At 47.2% G+C, this 18362-nt stretch overlaps 1 protein-coding gene across 1 annotated transcript in view; it reads right to left on the bottom strand.

Annotated features, from left to right (window-relative positions):
* LOC139380830 (zinc finger protein GLI2-like) overlaps positions 1-18362 on the bottom strand; it is a 105719-nt gene that overhangs the window by 10804 nt on the left and 76553 nt on the right. Inside the window, exons 7-10 of the mRNA XM_071123920.1 lie at positions 8873-9074; positions 8121-8322; positions 5268-5378; positions 4822-4953 (exon numbers count right to left, since the gene is read on the bottom strand). Of these exons, the coding sequence (XP_070980021.1) occupies positions 4822-4953; positions 5268-5378; positions 8121-8322; positions 8873-9074 (647 nt within the window). The remainder of the gene's footprint in view (positions 1-4821; positions 4954-5267; positions 5379-8120; positions 8323-8872; positions 9075-18362) is intronic.

The raw sequence follows: 18362 nt of genomic DNA, 5'->3' as shown, positions 1-18362 counted from the left end.
GACCTTCTGACACTACTAGTCTGTTCCCTATCAGATGACCTTCTGACACTGCTAGTCTGTTCCCTATCAGATGACCTTCTGACACTACTAGTCTGTTCCCTATCAGATGACCTTCTGACACTGCTAGTCTGTTCCCTATCAGATGACCAGCGGGAGAAGTATACATCGCTGCTGTGTGCTTTGAACTGTGAGTTTTCTTGTCGTTTTGAGGATTTCAAAGAGTTAGAAAATGACATGCTGTTGGTTTCCTCTCCTTTCACCTTCAATGTGGATAACGCTCTCACTGACCTGCAACTTGAGCTTATCGATCTTCAGTCTGATGCAGTGATTGGATAACTATTCAAAACAATGTCACTGACAAGGTTCTATGCATCTCTCGACGACAAAACTTTCCAAAGATAAAGAGTCATGCTCAGAAGATGTTTGCACTGTTTGGGTCAACCTATGTATGTGAACAGACATTTTCAGTGATGAAATATAACAAGTCAAGGCACAGATTATCTCTTACTGACTCTCACCTCTCAGTAATCCTGCGCATAGTGACATCAGAAACTATACCTGACTTCACTGCTCTAGTCAATGCCCATCAGAGACTTCACTCCTCACACTGATTGAATAGTTTAAATGTAATATTGAGCTCTCTCTCTTTCTTGTGTTTTTTGTGCATACCCGTTAACAAGAGTTCTGTCCATGGTGCTGAATGCAGTGTACTTTTCCCTCTGTGTAGTTCATTTTATGTTTAATAATGAAAATACCTATCCTGTGGTGCCTGTTTTCCCTAGCCTGACACTGCTCTTATCTCCGCTACAGTTCTGTCCACTCTGACTCTGGTCCCTGTCTCCAGTCCCTCGTCTCGTAAGTCCTGCTTCCCAGCCTTGGACCCCTGCTCTACTGCTCCCTTGGATTCCGCTCCGGACCTGCTTACCCTGCCCCTACTTCCCTTGCCTAAGCCGTAGCCTCAGTTCCTGGTTCCCTGCTACCCGCCAGAGCTCCCCCTGGCCTGCACCCCATTTCCCCCCGGTTTCAATAAATACCTTGGTTACCTTATCCCTGTCTCCTCGTTTGAGTCTGCACTTGGGTTCACCTGCTCCACCCCACGTAACACTACCATAGTGAAACCATAATATGGGGCTACTCAGGAAGGATTAGTTTCGGTAAATAGAACCTAGAAGCGCTATGCCATAATTTAGTATTTTTTCAAGGTGTGTGATTTCACTGGTGAGAACATTGTATGAAACCTTGGATCTACAGTACAGGGGCATGTGTACAGAAATGTAGATGAAGGTATAAAGTCCTATCAAACTCTTAGCAGCAGACTCTCAGCTATTACATCTACATCTACCGAGATATATAATTAGAATTTACTGTAACAAGAGACTCATTCATAAATACATTATTTTATAACACTGTATTTATACTGTATTGACATATACTGTTAGTATTTTCCTTCCTGGCTGCCTAACCCTTGTTCCAGAGAGTTGTGGTATGTTCTTTGCTTCACCTTGTCGATCCACACCCCACGCCCTACAATCTACACCCTATAATCCACAACCCACGCCCTACAATCTACACCCTATAATCCACACCCCACGCCCTACAATCTACACCCTATAATCCACACCCCACGCCCTACAATCTACACCCTACAATCCACACCCCACGCCCTACAATCTACACCCTATAATCCACACCCCACGCCCTACAATCTACACCCTACAATCCACACCCCATGCCCTACAATCTACACCCTACAATCCACACCCCACGCCCTACAATCTACACCCTACAATCTACACCCTACAATCTACACCCTATAATCCACACCCCACGCCCTACAATCTACACCCTACAATCCACACCCCATGCCCTACAATCTACACCCTACAATCCACACCCCACGCCCTACAATCTACACCCTACAATCCACACCCCACGCCCTACAATCTACACCCTATAATCCACACCCCACGCCCTACAATCTACACCCTATAATCCACACCCCACGCCCTACAATCCACACCCTACAATCCACACCCCACGCCCTACAATCTACACCCTACAATCCACACCCCACGCCCTACAATCTACACCCTATAATCCACACCCCACGCCCTACAATCTACACCCTACAATCCACACCCCACGCCCTACAATCTACACCCTATAATCCACACCCCACGCCCTACAATCTACACCCTATAATCCACACCCCACGGCCTACAATCTACACCCTACAATCCACACCCCACGCCCTACAATCTACACCCTACAATCCACACCCCATGCCCTACAATCTACACCCTACAATCCACACCCCACGCCCTACAATCTACACCCTACAATCCACACCCCACGCCCTACAATCTACACCCTACAATCTACACCCTATAATCCACACCCCACGCCCTACAATCCACACCCTACAATCCACACCCCACGCCCTACAATCCACACCCTATAATCCACACCCCACGCCCTACAATCTACACCCTACAATCCACACCCCACGCCCTACAATCTACGCCCTACAATCTACACCCTACAATCCACACCCCACGCCCTACAATCTACACCCTACAATCCACACCCTACAATCCACACCCTACAATCCACACCCTACAATCCACACCAGCAGGTCCTATTTCTGTTTTCTGATCCCCTCAGCCCCTGACAGAGCAGCATAGTAGGGGGATGGATGCTGGAACTAACTTGGGTTGGTCTGGACTAGCCCTCTGTCAGGACAGAATGGGGCTGAGGGGCTGGGTGGCAGGAGGAGGGGGAGAAGTGAGAGGGTTGGGGAGGAGAGGTGAGTGAAAGGGGGTAAAAGGGGTTCTTAGTTTGCTCTCCTCCTTGACTTGCCTTGTCAGGACAGTCTGGGACCGGGGTGCTGAGAGTGGAGGGAGAGGGTGGAAAGGGGGGGAGAAAGGGGCTCCAAGGTGAATCCACTCCTGACCCGTAACACTGGGAGACTCCAAACCATTGCAGGCTCAGCTCAGAGACTCCCAGTCTGGGTACTGGGCTGACACATGCCCCCTGCCACCTGTCTGTCAGGTTGGGGAAACCCAATTGTTAATCAAAGCCTATGGGAGTGGAGCAGCAGAGAAGGCTGCGTCGGGAGTTTAGTGGACAAGAAAGGAATAGAACAAAGTTCAAAGGTCAGAGGTTGGAGCCAGGGGTTCGGGGTTACAGCTGCAGGGCCATTAGTGTATGTCTCCTCAGTCACAATCAACAGGCTTCATTAACCCTGCGCGTGTCCACTACAAGAAAGGATCAACAGCTGTGACCCCCAACCCCTGGCTCTGACCCGGCACTGACTGGTTAAATCTTAAACTTGACGCACTGACTCTAACCCTGCACACTTCAAGGATGAGCAGAGGAGGCTGTTTTTGAAATGTGAGGTCTTTTGGACTTTTTCCTGTATCTGTATGCCTCTCTCTGTGTGCCTCTCTCTGTGTGACTCTCTGTGTGACTCTCTCTGTGTGACTCTCTCTGTGCCTCTCTATGTGACTCTCTGTGTGACTCTCTCTGTGTGACTCTCTCTGTGTGACTCTCTCTCTCTCTCTCTCTCTCTCTCTCTCTCTCTCTCAAAAACATGGTTTCCATGTTTGATACCATTACCTTCACTCCATTCCAGCCATTATCCTCCTCTCACCAGCCTCATCTGACTGGCACCCCATGTCATTGTAATAGAGGAGAATAGTTAATTTGGTGAAGAGTGTTGTCATACTGTCCCTTAGGCTAGATGAAACAGTACTGAGAGTCAGAGGCATGCCCCTGGCTGTAATGGCACCAGCAGCTCACTACTCACAGATGTCCTAACTCTCTGAGGTAACTAAAGATCACTTAAGTGATAATGCCCTCGAAGCCAGTGCTTGGAGGATATACTGGCACAGGTGTTGATAGGCCCGAGATGAAGTTGAGGGCTGGCAAACTGTGCCAATACATCCCCAAACACCGACTCCGAGGGAATTATCACTTTTATATTATCATTAAAAACATTATTTTGATGAATTTATTCATACTATTTCATCCTTGCACAAGATATAGTCCTTTCTTGCTAGCTAGCCGACTACGGCTAACTTACAGTCACTTTAAACAGTGCTGCCAGAATAATAGCAAAGTAGCTGCATTTGCGTTTGTTTCTAGTGACATTTATTTGGATATATCCACAACGATGAGCTAATGATGTGCGATTTCACTTGGCATAGAAAATGTGCTCTCTCGTTAGGACACTGTTGTTCGGTGGAGCTAGCCAACAACACAGCTAACACAATCACTTCAAACTGAAGCTGGAAAGACTGCAAACTTGCTGCACTTTGTTTCGTTTTGCCTGTTTTCTACTGACATTTATTTGTATACACTGTATATCCATAAAAATGATATTGATTCATGATTTCGACTGGCTGAAAAAAGCTGCCTGCCTGCCTGTCTGTCTCATCCCGACTCCTGACCCCTACATGTTCATTACTATGGTACAGCTGGAGATCGAATACTGAAACATTGTTTCAATACTGAAACAATGTTGCAAATGATAGAGAGACAGACAGCAAGGTTCATACAAATCTCCACTGTTGAAAACTAAATGTTAGTCTAAAAGAAATGGGAGATAATGTCTAGATGCTTTTTACATTGGAGATCAAGTTTATAAATTGTCTGGCTGGGCTGATGGATTGCCAGGGCTATGGAACAAAGTAAATAGGCATGTCAACGTCATAGCTTTAGCTGGTGGTAACTTGTGGAATAGACACCAGCTGCAATGTGGTTTTAACGAATCAGCATCCAGGATTAGACCCACCTGTTGTATAATTTAGAATAACTCACGTGAACGAGCTGGTCCTGAGTGTCGTACTCCTTGGTGCAGCCGTCCCAGTGACAGTTGGTCTCGTAGACAGCCTCTGGCTCCTGCTTCCACTCATCTTTATCCCGCTCCTCACTCAGGTCCAGAACATGCTCCTGTGGACCAGAGGACTCAGTTAGAGAGGGGTTCATGACTGTGTCTGACGTGCATGCACGCACACAGTATGTGTGTGTGTGTTAAGTGTGTGTAAATGACAATAGCATATCGCTACCAACTATACTGTACTATTCTGCAATTGCTTATCTGCTTCCTGATGATCTAAGATTGCTTTTGCACAACTCGCTGTAAAGATAAGAAAAAGCAACAACACAGTTCGTCTTATTGATCTAGTGTAAAAGGCCCCGGTATTTTATATTTCTGTATGCCATTTATAAAGATCAATTAAGTCAAGGGTCGTGGGGTCCCATACCTGAGAGCACGGTGATATGGACCGGGGTCCCTCTGCTTCTGTCTTGACCTTGTGCCTCTTGGTGATCATGGGGTTGACTGTGCTGCTCACCGCCGGGTCGCTACCAGCATTCTGCAGGAGAGAGAAGGAGTTAGGAGTTAGACAGACACAGGCTATACCAGCCTTCTGAAGGACATACTGTAGAGCGAGAGGTAGAGTTCAGATAGAGTGGTCCTTTGTGGCTCAGTTGGTAAGAGTGTCGAGTTCAATTCACACAGGGATTACATACAAAAATGTCTGCCAAGTGGCCAAATAGAAGGAGTCAGAGAGTTACGGTGCTCTGGTGCGAAGAGATGGAGGCAGCGTGAAGAGAACCCAGGGTGGCTCTGGCTGACTGGCTCTGTTCTATGGCAACATGATGATGTGAGGGTTGGTTGGTTCCAGAGACAACCTGAGCCAGCAGGCTCAGGGCACATAACTCGTATAGCGACCCACCACAGAGAAACAGTTCAGACTGCTTTATGAGAGTCAGCCAGTGGAAATATGAAAAGAAAGAAATTATTACCCACACTGCAACGCTCAGAGCTTTGATCCTCCGGCCAACTCTTAACACGACAGGCAGAAACAGCCTTTTAAAGCCTCAGTCACAGGCTCTGAGAAGGAGACACTCAGTGTGTGTGTGTGTGTGTGTGTGTGTGTTTAAGCATCGTAAGAAAATATATGAAGGGAGGGTTTGGAGTCAGTGAGGAGGGGTCTCTCTAATCTCCAAATCTCACCCAGCCACTACACTACACTACACTACAGTACAGTACCGCGCTGACTGTGCTTCTGGGATCTCACTAACACTGACTTCTTTGGCTGGAAACCAGGGGAAATGTGGTTCTGTTCACTGTCAAGCTGAGGGGGAATTCAGCTCTCTCTGCCTGTGTGTGAGTGTGTCTCTGAGTGTGTGTGCGTGTGTGTCTGTGTGCGTGTGTGTGCGCACATTGGTGTACTAAAATAGACATAGTGATGGAATGTATGGGTGTCTGTGTGTGTCTGAGGGGGAGATGGTAAATGAGGGGGAAGTTTACATTCATAGAGACCATATTGTATACAATATGTTGATAAAGGAGACAGAGACAGATAAAAACAGCTGCTAGTGGGAGGGAGTCATCCTCCAGCTGAAACATCTCTCACCAAAAACACTTGACAGTTTATGAGAATCTTGGGCTGGATTAATTTAGCATGACATAATTTTACCAATAACATAACTTGTACACAATATACATATCATTCATGTTAGAGAGTTCTGGGTGTTCGTTAGGGCATCTTCACTTCATTTCAGTACATCTTGTGTTTTGTGTCATCTAAACATGACCCCAGATTCTGTGAGATGATAGATGTAGACTATTGTTATATTACCCCTGTCTGTCTGTTTAGCAGGGATGCAAACATGTCTCCTTTCAGCGAAATTCGCCGTTTTGAGTGGTTGGGGTTGGATCACTACTGGCTGTAAGCGAACGAGCGATGCGCGTTTGGAGCAATAATGGCTGTATCTAAGGCTCAGCCAATCATTTACATAACAGAAATCAGCGCAACAAGCGACTGAAGAGAGAAGAGACAACCATCAGCGCTCTGGGAAGACAGCGACCCGTGTGTTTTGTTAGGCTATTAGTTGGTTGTGTTGTATTTGCCAGTACCCAGTGTTCGCGGGGTCCGACATGCCAATCAACCTGCTATCTGCCAATCACGGGAATGCCTGGAGTGTTCTGAAGCCGGGCATCCTGGTGCTTGGTGGAGTGGTGTGGAGGGGGGTTGGGCAGGGAGCGTTGGAAGTTAAGACCAGGTTCAGACATTGTTCTCTCTCTTAGTTCTGGCCTTCACAAGAGAAGGTCACGGTTGGTTCATAGGGTATCCTTCGTTTATTTGGCGTGGGCTACGGCCAAACAGTAGCCTGTGTGAAGTTGGGTTAATAAACCGTACATTCGTAAACTCAATCCTCTGTCTGGACAATTGTTCCTTTATGATCCAGTCATTATTAACTGATAACGGATACGACTCCTTGTCGTTCCTCAAGTTATAACGCGTTAGTTGCTTACTGGACCCTGACATTCTGTGTGAAATGTTAACTAGCTAACGAACTATGAGACATTGCTTGTTAAACAAGTGGATTCAGGGATCAAGTGTAGCTGGAGCTGGGCCTGGTTTAAGATGGATGCCACTATAGAGGTGAAAGGAACACCACACACTTTCCTGCTTTCTCACTTTAGCTGGGACATTGTAGAACAGAAGTCCACAGGCAGAAAGTACAATGTAATAATGTGCAGTGTAGCCCAAAGATATTGTTTTTGTTGTGTTGAATTTGACAGTAACATGTGTGAGTGAGGGGCAGATTATAAAATGTTTTACTCAGTGAACGTTATTTTTGCACACATGTAGCCTTGTGCACTTGGTCGATGTCTATAGTGGCCACTATAATAGAGCAAAAATAGAATGCCTGTTTCTTTCATTATTTTTCTTCTTTTAAGATGTGTTTTCCCCCATGGCAATATATAGATGTGTGTGTGTGGTCACAAGCACTCTATTATAAAGGCTGTCATGGCTAACTGCAATATTACTGTATTGTTCTTTCTCAAGAGTGTCATTTGCAGTGAAGTCTAGGCAACAAAAAACATTGGATTGCGTTTTTTTTTTCCAGCTGTGAGTTAGGTTCACATTAACCACTTTATTTTACACACAGAGACTGATCATGTAGATCATATTCTTGGTGGTTTAATTAGTTAAAACTTGCATTCCCCCTAGCAGGGATTTTTTGCCTGTTTTAGTGCAACAACAAAAGAAGTCACCTTTTTGGGCCCTCACCAGTTTGCATCCCTGGTTTAGGAGACTCACCTGGTTGGACTCGGAGCTGGAAGTGTTGTGGGTGGTGTTGAGGGCGGAGGCTGCAATGGCGTGGGCATGCTGGCGGGCAGCGAAGGAGGGCGAGGGCTGGATGAGGGGAGGGGTATGGCCGAACGCACTCAGGCCTCTCTGTTGGTTGAACAGCTGCTGGTATGCCATGGGGTTGATGGAGTGGGGGAAGGTGAACGAAGGACTGGGAGAGGAAAGTGAAGGACAGTTATTAGCAGATCCACTCCATTTACAACAGCAACAGACAGACATAACGCCGCTATAGGCCTGGACATAAGGTTGAATGCTGTGGCGATTGAGTGAGCGAGTGACTAGTGTACGTGGAGCCCTTCAATAGATGTAAAGACATGTGAAAGTAATAAATACTTTAACACATAGAGATGAGGAAAGTTAGAATACCGTGTAAGTCTTTGAGTGAGTGCCTTGTGTTGAGCCCTGTGTGTGTGTGTGTGTGTGTTTTTAAAAAAAAAAATTTATTTTACCTTTATTTAACCAGGCAAGTCAGTTAAGAACAAATTCTTATTTTCAATGACGGCCTGGGAACAGTGGGTTAACTGCCTGTTCAGGGGCAGAACGACAGATTTGTACCTTGCCAGCTCGGGGGTTTGAACTCGCAACCTTCCGGTTACTAGTCCAACGCTCTAACCACTAGGCTACCCTGCCGTGTGTGTGTGTGTGTGTGTGTGCGTGTGCGTGTGTGTGTTTGTATGTATGCGTGTGTGTATGTCCTGCACCTGATGCCGCTGACTGACAGGTGTCCGTAGGAGCTGCTGGCTGCAGAGCTGGAGCGTGAGTTGTTGATGTAAGCCACCAGAGAGTTGGGCGAGGTACGGATCATGGTCTGCAGGTCGATGCTGGCGTCTGAGAGAGGGGAGATGGACAGGGCTCGCTTCCTGTTCAGCCTGGGGGTCAGTCTGGGGCTGGAGAACCTGGACACTGCAGAGAATGAACACAATCAATCAATCAAATGTATTTGATGACTGTTTAACTGTTGTCACTAGTCATCGTCTGTTTTTAGATGAAAGCAGCACAAATATTTTCTCAGAGGCGTTCTAGTAGAGGTCATTATGCTGCTAGTCTGGTCTACACTTCAGTACAGTCCCCCCTCAGTCTGTTAATGGTTGTGCTCCAAATGGCACCCTATTCCCTATATAGTGCACTACTTTTTTCCCTTCTTTTTTATTTTTTGTTGTTGAATTTTACCCCCTTTCTCCCCAATTTCGTGGTATCCAATTGTTAGTAGTTAGTAGCTGTGCCACCCAGAGTCTCTGGTGGCACAGCTAGCACTGCGAAGCAGTGCCCTAGACCACTGCGCCACCCTATATTGCACTACTTTTGACTGGGCTCTGGCATAGGGCTCTGGTCAAAAGTGGTGCACTGTATAGGGAATAAGGTGCCATTTGGGACACAGCCTATCTCTCTCCAGCATCTCTCTCATACAACCCTCCTTCTCCCCTTAAAGTTCACATCCTCTTATGCATAATTAATCACTTGCAATCATTTCTGTAATTACCGTGATAAGAATCTCACCCAGTCAGTTGCATTTCAGCAAGTTAAATGGAGGCAATTTAAACACATTTATTTGAGAATAGCATTAAAAGAATGAGGCATAGCTACAAAGGGCAGAAGTCAACCTAGAGAGTTGTGGAGGGCTTTTCCTAAGCTGTTTTTGGAGCATGAACATTACAGTAAAATAAAAAAGGTTTTTGACTTTTTTTGCCCATGAACTGTTGTTTTGGTACTTTGTGTTAACTTCAACCCTTATAGCACTAATTCCCTCAGGTTGTGTTTGATACTAACCCTTATTATATAAGAATGCATGTAGACATACTAAAACCACCTAGTTCTGTGTACGTCAATCTGACATGAATTGAGCACGTAGTTCACGTTCACTTTTTGGGACATGCAATGGAAAGCCCCTTCTACCCTGCTACATTAAACAGTTCCAGGTAGTCATATACATTTGGAAAGATGTCTTTCAGGGGTATCCAAAAAGTTCCTTTCATTTTTCTTTGTCGGCTTTGGTTTTGACTCCTGTGTTCCAGTGGCAATGGGTGACAGCTACTGTAGGGAGAGATGGAAAGAGACAGAGGAGGTGATAGGGGAATACAGGGTAAGGGTATGGGGGAGTGGCTAACGGAATACAGGGTAAGGATAGAGGGGAGTGGCTAACAGAATACAGGGTAAGGGTAGAGGGGAGTGGCTAACGGAATACAGGGTAAGGGTAGAGGGGAGTGGCTAACGGAATACAGGGTAAGGGTAGAGGGGAGTGGCTAACGGAATACAGGGTAAGGGTAGAGGGGAGTGGCTAACGGAATACAGGGTAAGGGTAGAGGGGAGTGGCTAACGGAATACAGGGTAAGGGTAGAGGGGAGTGGCTAACGGAATACAGGGTAAGGGTAGAGGGGAGTGGCTAACGGAATACAGGGTAAGGGAGGAGGGGAGTGGCTAACGGAATACAGGGTAAGGGTACGGGGGAGTGGCTAAGGAATACAGGGTAAGGGTAGAGGGGAGTGGCTAACGGAATACAGGGTAAGGGTAGAGGGGAGTGGCTAACGGAATACAGGGTAAGGGTAGAGGGGAGTGTTGGCCAGCTGCTGTGGGTCAACAGGTGCTGAGCATTAGCTCTGGTGTGAGGGGACAGGACACAGACCAGGGCAGAGGACTGAGGGTAGTACTCGTCTGTAGGGTTATTAGGCCTAACAGGGAGCATCATCAGAGGTTCTGGCAACAGGAAGTTCTTAATAGCTCTCATCGCCAAAACACATCCCCCAGTCACACACAGACACGCACACACACCAGCCGCCAACATGTCAAACACACCACTGTCAACCTGCTTTATTGGGTAAATTAGTGATCCTTCCTTCCAGGCCGTATGGATCCAGAGACCACTATACTATTCCAAACCTACGGCCATAAAAACTGTAGTCTTATACATGGTGTGTGTGTGTGTGTGTGTGTGTGTGTGTGTGTGTGTGTAAAACTTAAGTCTTACGTTTTCAAACTATTACGTTGTAAAAGGCATATGTGAATAAAGAGCTGCAGGACTCAGGGCTCTGGCTGCTCTATGAAAACGAGCTGTAGAGATGTAAGAGATATTTATGAAAGAGTTGGCAAAAACAACAAACGGTCCTTAGGAATGTTCCTCTATGAAGCTAATAAATAAATGTGTCATGTATCATTAGGCGTGTTGAGAAAGAGGGGGGTTTGTCTCAGGGGAGAGGGGGAAGAGAGGGAGTAGAGGGGGAGGAGTGGGGAGAGGGTTGATACCCGAATACAGTGGTGGGTTTACATTGAGTCTAATGACTCTTTCTCTCTGCCTGGGACTGGGCTGGCCCATTGTGGAGCCGTGTGTGTGTGTGTATGTGTGTGTGTGTGTGTGTGTGTGTGTGTGTGTGTGTGTGCGTGTGCGTGTGTGTGCGGTGCAGTGGTCCTATTAATCTCTGCTTGCTTCAGAACTGAACCTCAGGGGAGATGCTTATTAATGTGCCACTTAATAAATCAGGAAACAAAACAGGGTACCACTCGCAGCCTGGCGCCTGCCTCACCCCCTTGGCACCTATCCCAAAAGACTGCCTCATACCTCCTACCCTCCAACCTCCATTACCCAGACATGGTCTCAACCCCTTTCCAAAAGACTGCTTCATACCTACAACCTCCCCCAAACCCCACCCCTATACCCCTGAACAAACTGTAGTCATAACCCCCCAAACCCAAACCCACCACCACACACTCCTACCCTCAGACAGGATCTCAAACCCTCTCATACCTTATACCTCCAACCCCCAAATCCCCCTCCGTATCCACCCCTAGACAAACTGTAGTCTCTCCCTATGCAATTCAATACAACTTCATTTTCCCATTAAGAGTCCCTAGCTAATGTGTTAGTCAACAGTGTGTGCATGGGGAACAGTGTTCACTCCTCTAGCCTGGATCTGGCACACCAAGGATACACTCCTCCCGGGCCCCCGTGTTAGAGACACAGCGTACAAGGTCATTGCTGCGTCTGCTCTGCTAGAGGTTACTCAGGCAACACTCACACGGCGATGGAGTGTTTTATAGGTGGTGGGGCTCTAATTTAGGGATACGCCAGGTTCCGGCAGCGGAGAGTGAGAAACCAGATGTTCTATGAGGCGGGATACGCCGCGCTGGCGGAGAGATATGTCCTGTTCTTTAGGCATAGGACTCTCTCTGTGGGAGCAGAGGAGAGCAGAGCACGGGGAGGGTTGGCTATAATTGGGGGATCTGGGCTCATAATTACAGGCACTTCAGTGCACATTCACCAAAAAACGAAAAGGGGGAAGAGTGATTATTTTAAGCATCTGCCTTGTTGTTTTAATTGAAATGGCTTTGTGGAAAATCGGAAAACTCTAATTGGTAGTTATTCTTTACCCCCCCCGTCCCTCCCCACCAACCCCAGTACAGCCCTAAACCAAATCCCCCCGAATAAGAGTTGGCACAGGTTCCACACACAGCACAGCACACAAAGGTAGTCTCCCTTTGTTCAGTGTAACGGTTTGCATGGGACCAGGAGAGCCAGTGGAAACCTGTGGAGGGCCTGGCTTTGTTGGGTCATTAGTTAGGAGTTCAGCCACCCCAGCTCCGCTCTGCTCTCCTCCGAGTGGTGAGGAATAACCATCAGTTATTCACAGTATTTTACTTTAATCAAATTTTTCAGTTGTTGTGTATATTACATTTGTGTTACTTGATTACTTGATTATTTCATTCCAAGTCATCATCTCATCGCTATAGAGCTGCTTCCTAAGCTGTTGGACAAAAATCACAATTTTAGTAGTTCTTCAAAGTAAATAAGGCATACTTTTATGTCTGCTGAATACCAATACCTTGCGAAGCAACTGTTCTGTATCCCCTCTTGATCGCGCATTCTTCGTTCTCTTACATAGCAGGCGTGAAATAAACACAGACTGGACAAGTAGCTGCTGCGCTATGGATTATGGTCATTGCAGTTAAACATCATGTTTTCTGCGCTAAACTATGTATAACATTGGCCTGTTGGAAACTACAACTCCCTACTACATTGCACAGTTCGGGCTTGATCTGATTTATCTCTAGAGAAACAACAGCTCAAAAACCGGAACAAAATGGAATCCAATAAAATGTAACAGACATCAGTCAATTAGTTTTCTAAAAAACAAAAAATAACCAACATTTTGGTTAATCGCTCAGAACTACTCTCTGGACTCTCTTTCTCTAGTATAGTTGCTATACAGTGGTTCCACTACATCCACTGCTCTCTCTCTCTCAGGTGACCCTAGACTGAGGTGAAGCATGCAGGCCCAGGCCTTGATCCTGCGATGCGAGTGAGAGGCCCAGCGCAATGCCCAATCGCCTCCCTGAACTACACCCCAGCCTGGGTACCAGCCAGCTAAGAGCCCCAGCCCAGTCACCCCAGCCTGGGTACCAGCCAGCCCAGAGCCCCAGCCCAGTCACCCCAGCCTGGGTACCAGCCACCCAGAGCCCCAGCCCAGCCACCCCAGCCTGGGTACCAGCCCAGCCACCCCAGCCTGGGTACCAGCCAGCTAAGAGCCCCAGCCCAGTCACCCCAGCCTGGGTACCAGCCACCCAGAGCCCCAGCCCAGCCACCCCAGCCTGGGTACCAGCCCAGCCACCCCAGCCTGGGTACCAGCCAGCTAAGAGCCCCAGCCCAGTCACCCCAGCCTGGGTACCAGCCAGCCCAGAGCCCCAGCCCAGCCACCCCAGCCTGGGTACCAGCCACCCAGAGCCCCAGCCCAGCCACCCCAGCCTGGGTACCAGCCCAGCCACCCCAGCCTGGGTACCAGCCAGCTAAGAGCCCCAGCCCAGCCACCCCAGCCTGGGTACCAGCCCAGCCACCCCAGCCTGGGTACCAGCCAGCTAAGAGCCCCAGCCCAGCCACCCCAGCTCCGCTCTGCTCTCCTCCGAGTGGTGAGGAATGTTTATTTTCCCTGGTAAATCTCTCTAATACCATCACTGCACATTTTATCAGAAGAGGCTCGCTGCGATGATTTCCCTGTGAGCCCCTAGTGTCGTGCTAAAGCCAGACGTGTGTGTGAGCACATGTCTGCTGGGTGTTCATACAGTAAGTGTTTGTGTATGTAGTCAAACCAGGGGGACCCCCTCCTTCTCTGTCCCTCCCTCACATCCCCTCCCTCATCCCCAGATGTATTTTTCCTCTGACTAGATGGAAGATATTTACATTGGGAGCAGCTGTTGTCATAGGATCTTCAGTTTATTTTCCCGCCAGCAGGTTCCTCTACAGTTAGTTCTCTATGACCCCCCCCCCCCCCCATTATCACGACTGTGCATCATGTACTGTAATCTGTAGGACTTTTTAAACATGTTTAAAGAACCTAGTCAGTTCTTTCAGATCAGTGCAATAAAGGAGAAGTGAAGTCCCCTCAGTTTGGTGATGTACATGTATGTGTTCTGCTGAGTGACGCAAGTTTGGCCCACCATCCGGCTGTGTAACAGCATAATATTCCCCCTTGGTTTGGCCCACTATCACACTGTGTAACAGCATAATACCCCCCCCTGGTTTGGCCCACTATCATGCTGTGTAACAGCATAATATTCCCCCTTGGTTTGGCCCACTATCATGCTGTGTAACAGCACATTATCCCCCCTTGGTTTGGCCCACTATCATGCTGTGTAACAGCACATTATCCCCCCTTGGTTTGGCCCACTATGACGCTGTGTAACAGCATAATATTCCCCCTTGGTTTGGCCCACTATGATGCTGTGTAACAGCATAATATCCCCCCCTGGTTTGGCCCACTATGACTCTGTGTAACAGCATAATATCCCCCCCTGGTTTAGCCCACTATGACGCTGTGTAACAGCATATTATCCCCCCTTGGTTTGGCCCACTATGACGCTGTGTAACAGCATATTATCCCCCCCTGGTTTGGCCCACTATGACGCTGTGTAACAGCATATTATCCCCCCTTGGTTTGGCCCACTATGACGCTGTGTAACAGCATATTATCCCCCCTTGGTTTGGCCCACTATCACGCTGTGTAACAGCATAATATTCCCCCTTGGTTTGGCCCACTATGACGCTGTGTAACAGCATAATATTCCCCCTTGGTTTGGCCCACTATCACGCTGTGTAACAGAATATTGATACGTGATACGCTGTGTGCTGTGTTTGCATTAGGCTGTGTCGTCGAAGCCTGCGGTTAGTTACTGACAGATGTACTGACAGATGTATTTATTTGCATGTTCATCCACCCAGGGGCCCATCTCTTCCCCTTTATCTATCAGAGATCCCTCATAACATAACATGTCACATGCAATAGATTTACTTTAGGTTTACAAGGGGCTTTAGGGAACAAGGCCCAACTGGCCTCTGCCTGGCCTGCTGGAAGTGTCTGCTACTAGATGGGGTAATTGGTCTTTGTTGGTTTAGCGGAGACTGTTCTTTCAGCCTGTGTGTCGGCCCACCCGTCACATGAACGTGTCAGAGCACACATTGGCATGGACACGCATTTGGCACGGCAGTGAAGAAGAGAGTTTCGGCACGGCCCACACTAAACGGCCGAGCAACGGCAGGCTGGATCTGCCGGTGTTTGTTTTGTAGGCCTGTCAAAGCAGACTGCATGTAGACTACATGGCACCCATGTCTCAGTCAGTCACACAGTAGGTGGAGGAGAGGAGCAGAAAGCTACTGTCTGCGTCCCAAATGGCTCCCCAATAGTATAGTGCACTACTTTTGACCAGGGCCCATAATGTGTTCTCAGAGAAAGCATTACTACTTACTTAGCTACTCCCCTTCACCCTTAACAAAGGGACCCAAAAATGTTAAAGGATGCTCACACAAATTATTGTTCAGATTATTGACTGTTCTCATCAATTGTTTTACACAGTATACAATTGTCAACGTACAGAATACAGTACCATGCATGGAGACAGGGTTGCATGGTCTTTCCTGAGCAGTTAGCTCTGGTAGACTGAACTGGACAGCATCAGGGTGACATGTTTAGTGTAATTTAACCATGTTCCTGAGAAAAAGAGAGTGTCTGGTTTATAGATCTGCTTAATGGCAAGCTGTACAATTGACAGTAAATCCATACATTTAGCCCTATGGAGATACGAGGATACCAGACTGTCTTAAACATTTACTCTCCTCACTGACACGGCAGAATTTTACATAAACACATTTCTCTCTTTTATTAACAATTCAAAATCAAATCAAATCAAATTTATTTATATAGCCCTTCGTACATCAGCTGATATCTCAAAGTGCTGTACAGAACCCAGCCTAAAACCCCAAACAGCAAGCAATGCAGGTGTAGAAGCAACGATCACTATTTTATAGTTCAACCTTTAACCTCTAAGCCCACTCTCTCATGTCTGCAATACTAATAGGAATAACTGGGAGGGAAAATAACCAGCCATAATTTAACTTTGGGTTCACTGAGGACTCTGCCCTTGTGGTAGGTCCAATGAGTTTATTAGAGCATAAACTGATTTTGAAATATGCATATAAATTTCATTTTATCAGAGCAAAGCTTCCAAAACAAACGTTGGGGTCTAGATGCATATGTATTGCCCTCTCTGCTGTTAAATGAGTCTCTTTATTCGCCAGGCTGTCTGCTGAGCCCCTGAGCCATTAGATGGCTGGCTGGGTCAATACAGAGGCTGTGTGTGTGGGGCTGCTAGCCTCGCTAACCGCACTAACAGAGAGCCACAGGTCCGAGAGTGCCCGGACGTTGACCACATCAAACCCAGCGTGGAGAAGGAGAAGGCCCAGTGCTGTGTTGTGTGAGTCGGTGTCTGTGGGTGTCTGAGCAAACAGCCTCCCCAAACAACTGCGGTCACACCGGGAGAGAGAAGTGGATGGAGGAATGGAGGGGGAAGGCAACAACATCTATGCCCCAAACTAGCCGCCCGTTCTCCACCCTCCCTCCCTCTTCATGTTTGATTATGTGATTTAGGGGTAATTTAAGGTTCATTTCAACGGCGGTCCTGTTTTCCTAGCGCGGGCGTTTGAGGATTGATGCGTAAGCGTCACGCAGGGTGGACTGGGAGCGTGACAGATGAGGTGGAAACACTGTTAGATGGCTCGCTCTCGCTCATTTTCCTTGGGTGGGTTGAGACAGGATGAAAGTGATATGGATACTACACCGGGAGTCTGTGCCTGGCAGGCAGCGACTGCATTTCTTTGATTGTCGAAAGGCATCGAAAGGCTTACTTTCATGGACAGTTTAGTTTAGTTTTCCACTCAGGACTATATTGCCCTTTCATACAGCTTACTGGAAGGTTCCTGGGTTCATTTAACTTAAGTTGAATCCAAAAGTCTTGGTCCAGGTACTTGCAGCAATGTTAGGCCTTACTTACTATCACTCTGCTCATACAGATATATGATATTAATTTGAGTCAGTTTGCTACAGCAGGAAAATAAACAGGAAATGTGAATTATTATGTGAATTAATAGACATTTTTGTAGGGGTTGATACATTTTTGTGTAGGGGAAAATCAAGTCTGAAATGTCAAAGTGAAAATTACAAACTTCAGAAGCCTTTTTAAACCTCAAATACACTATACGTTTTAAATTGAAGGAAAGTTCTCCTGCAACAGGATGATCAAATTAAGATCCTACATCTGTAGTTCTGGGTCCTATAACAAAGTAATAACAGGCGAGTGAAACAGACTGGCAGCAAAGGCTTTGGTCCCTCACTATATGTCTGACTTCTGTGAAAAGCAGGGTTGTTCTCTTCTGTCACACTGTCACTGAATGACCCCTGCCTGCATCTAGCCTCTGTCTTTGCCATTAGCCGTAGAGAGCAGAGCAGGAACCACAGATTTACAGTATACCTGCCATAACACTGACTGAGAAAGAGAAGAGACAGATATAGAAGCTCTGGCATCTGCTGCTGCCTGCAATATAGTACATCCACTGCCCCCCCCCCCTCTCCATGGTTGCCCTTTTAAGGTTACCGCTGTGAATTTACAGGATGTTACTGATAACAGTGTAACACACCTAAAACACCATATGACTGGCTGTGTGAATAAGAAGCCTGTGCTGGGAGAACAGTAGGGTTTTTTACGAGTCCCCAGCCTCAGGCCTTTCTGTGTTTATATAAGACCCCACGACTCTCACTTTGATGTGGGGAAAGTCTTACACACAGAAAACCACAAGAAGAAAAGGCATCTATGAAAAGCACAGCACCACATCCACATACCTGGAGATCAGCACAAAGGGCGACAAGGCTGTTAGTATTT

The sequence above is a fragment of the Oncorhynchus clarkii genome, chromosome 22 (assembly GCF_045791955.1).
Source record: "Oncorhynchus clarkii lewisi isolate Uvic-CL-2024 chromosome 22, UVic_Ocla_1.0, whole genome shotgun sequence".
NCBI lineage: Eukaryota > Metazoa > Chordata > Actinopteri > Salmoniformes > Salmonidae > Oncorhynchus > Oncorhynchus clarkii.
Note: the sequence above shows the minus strand (reverse complement) of the source record. Positions and strands in the feature narration are given on the sequence as shown.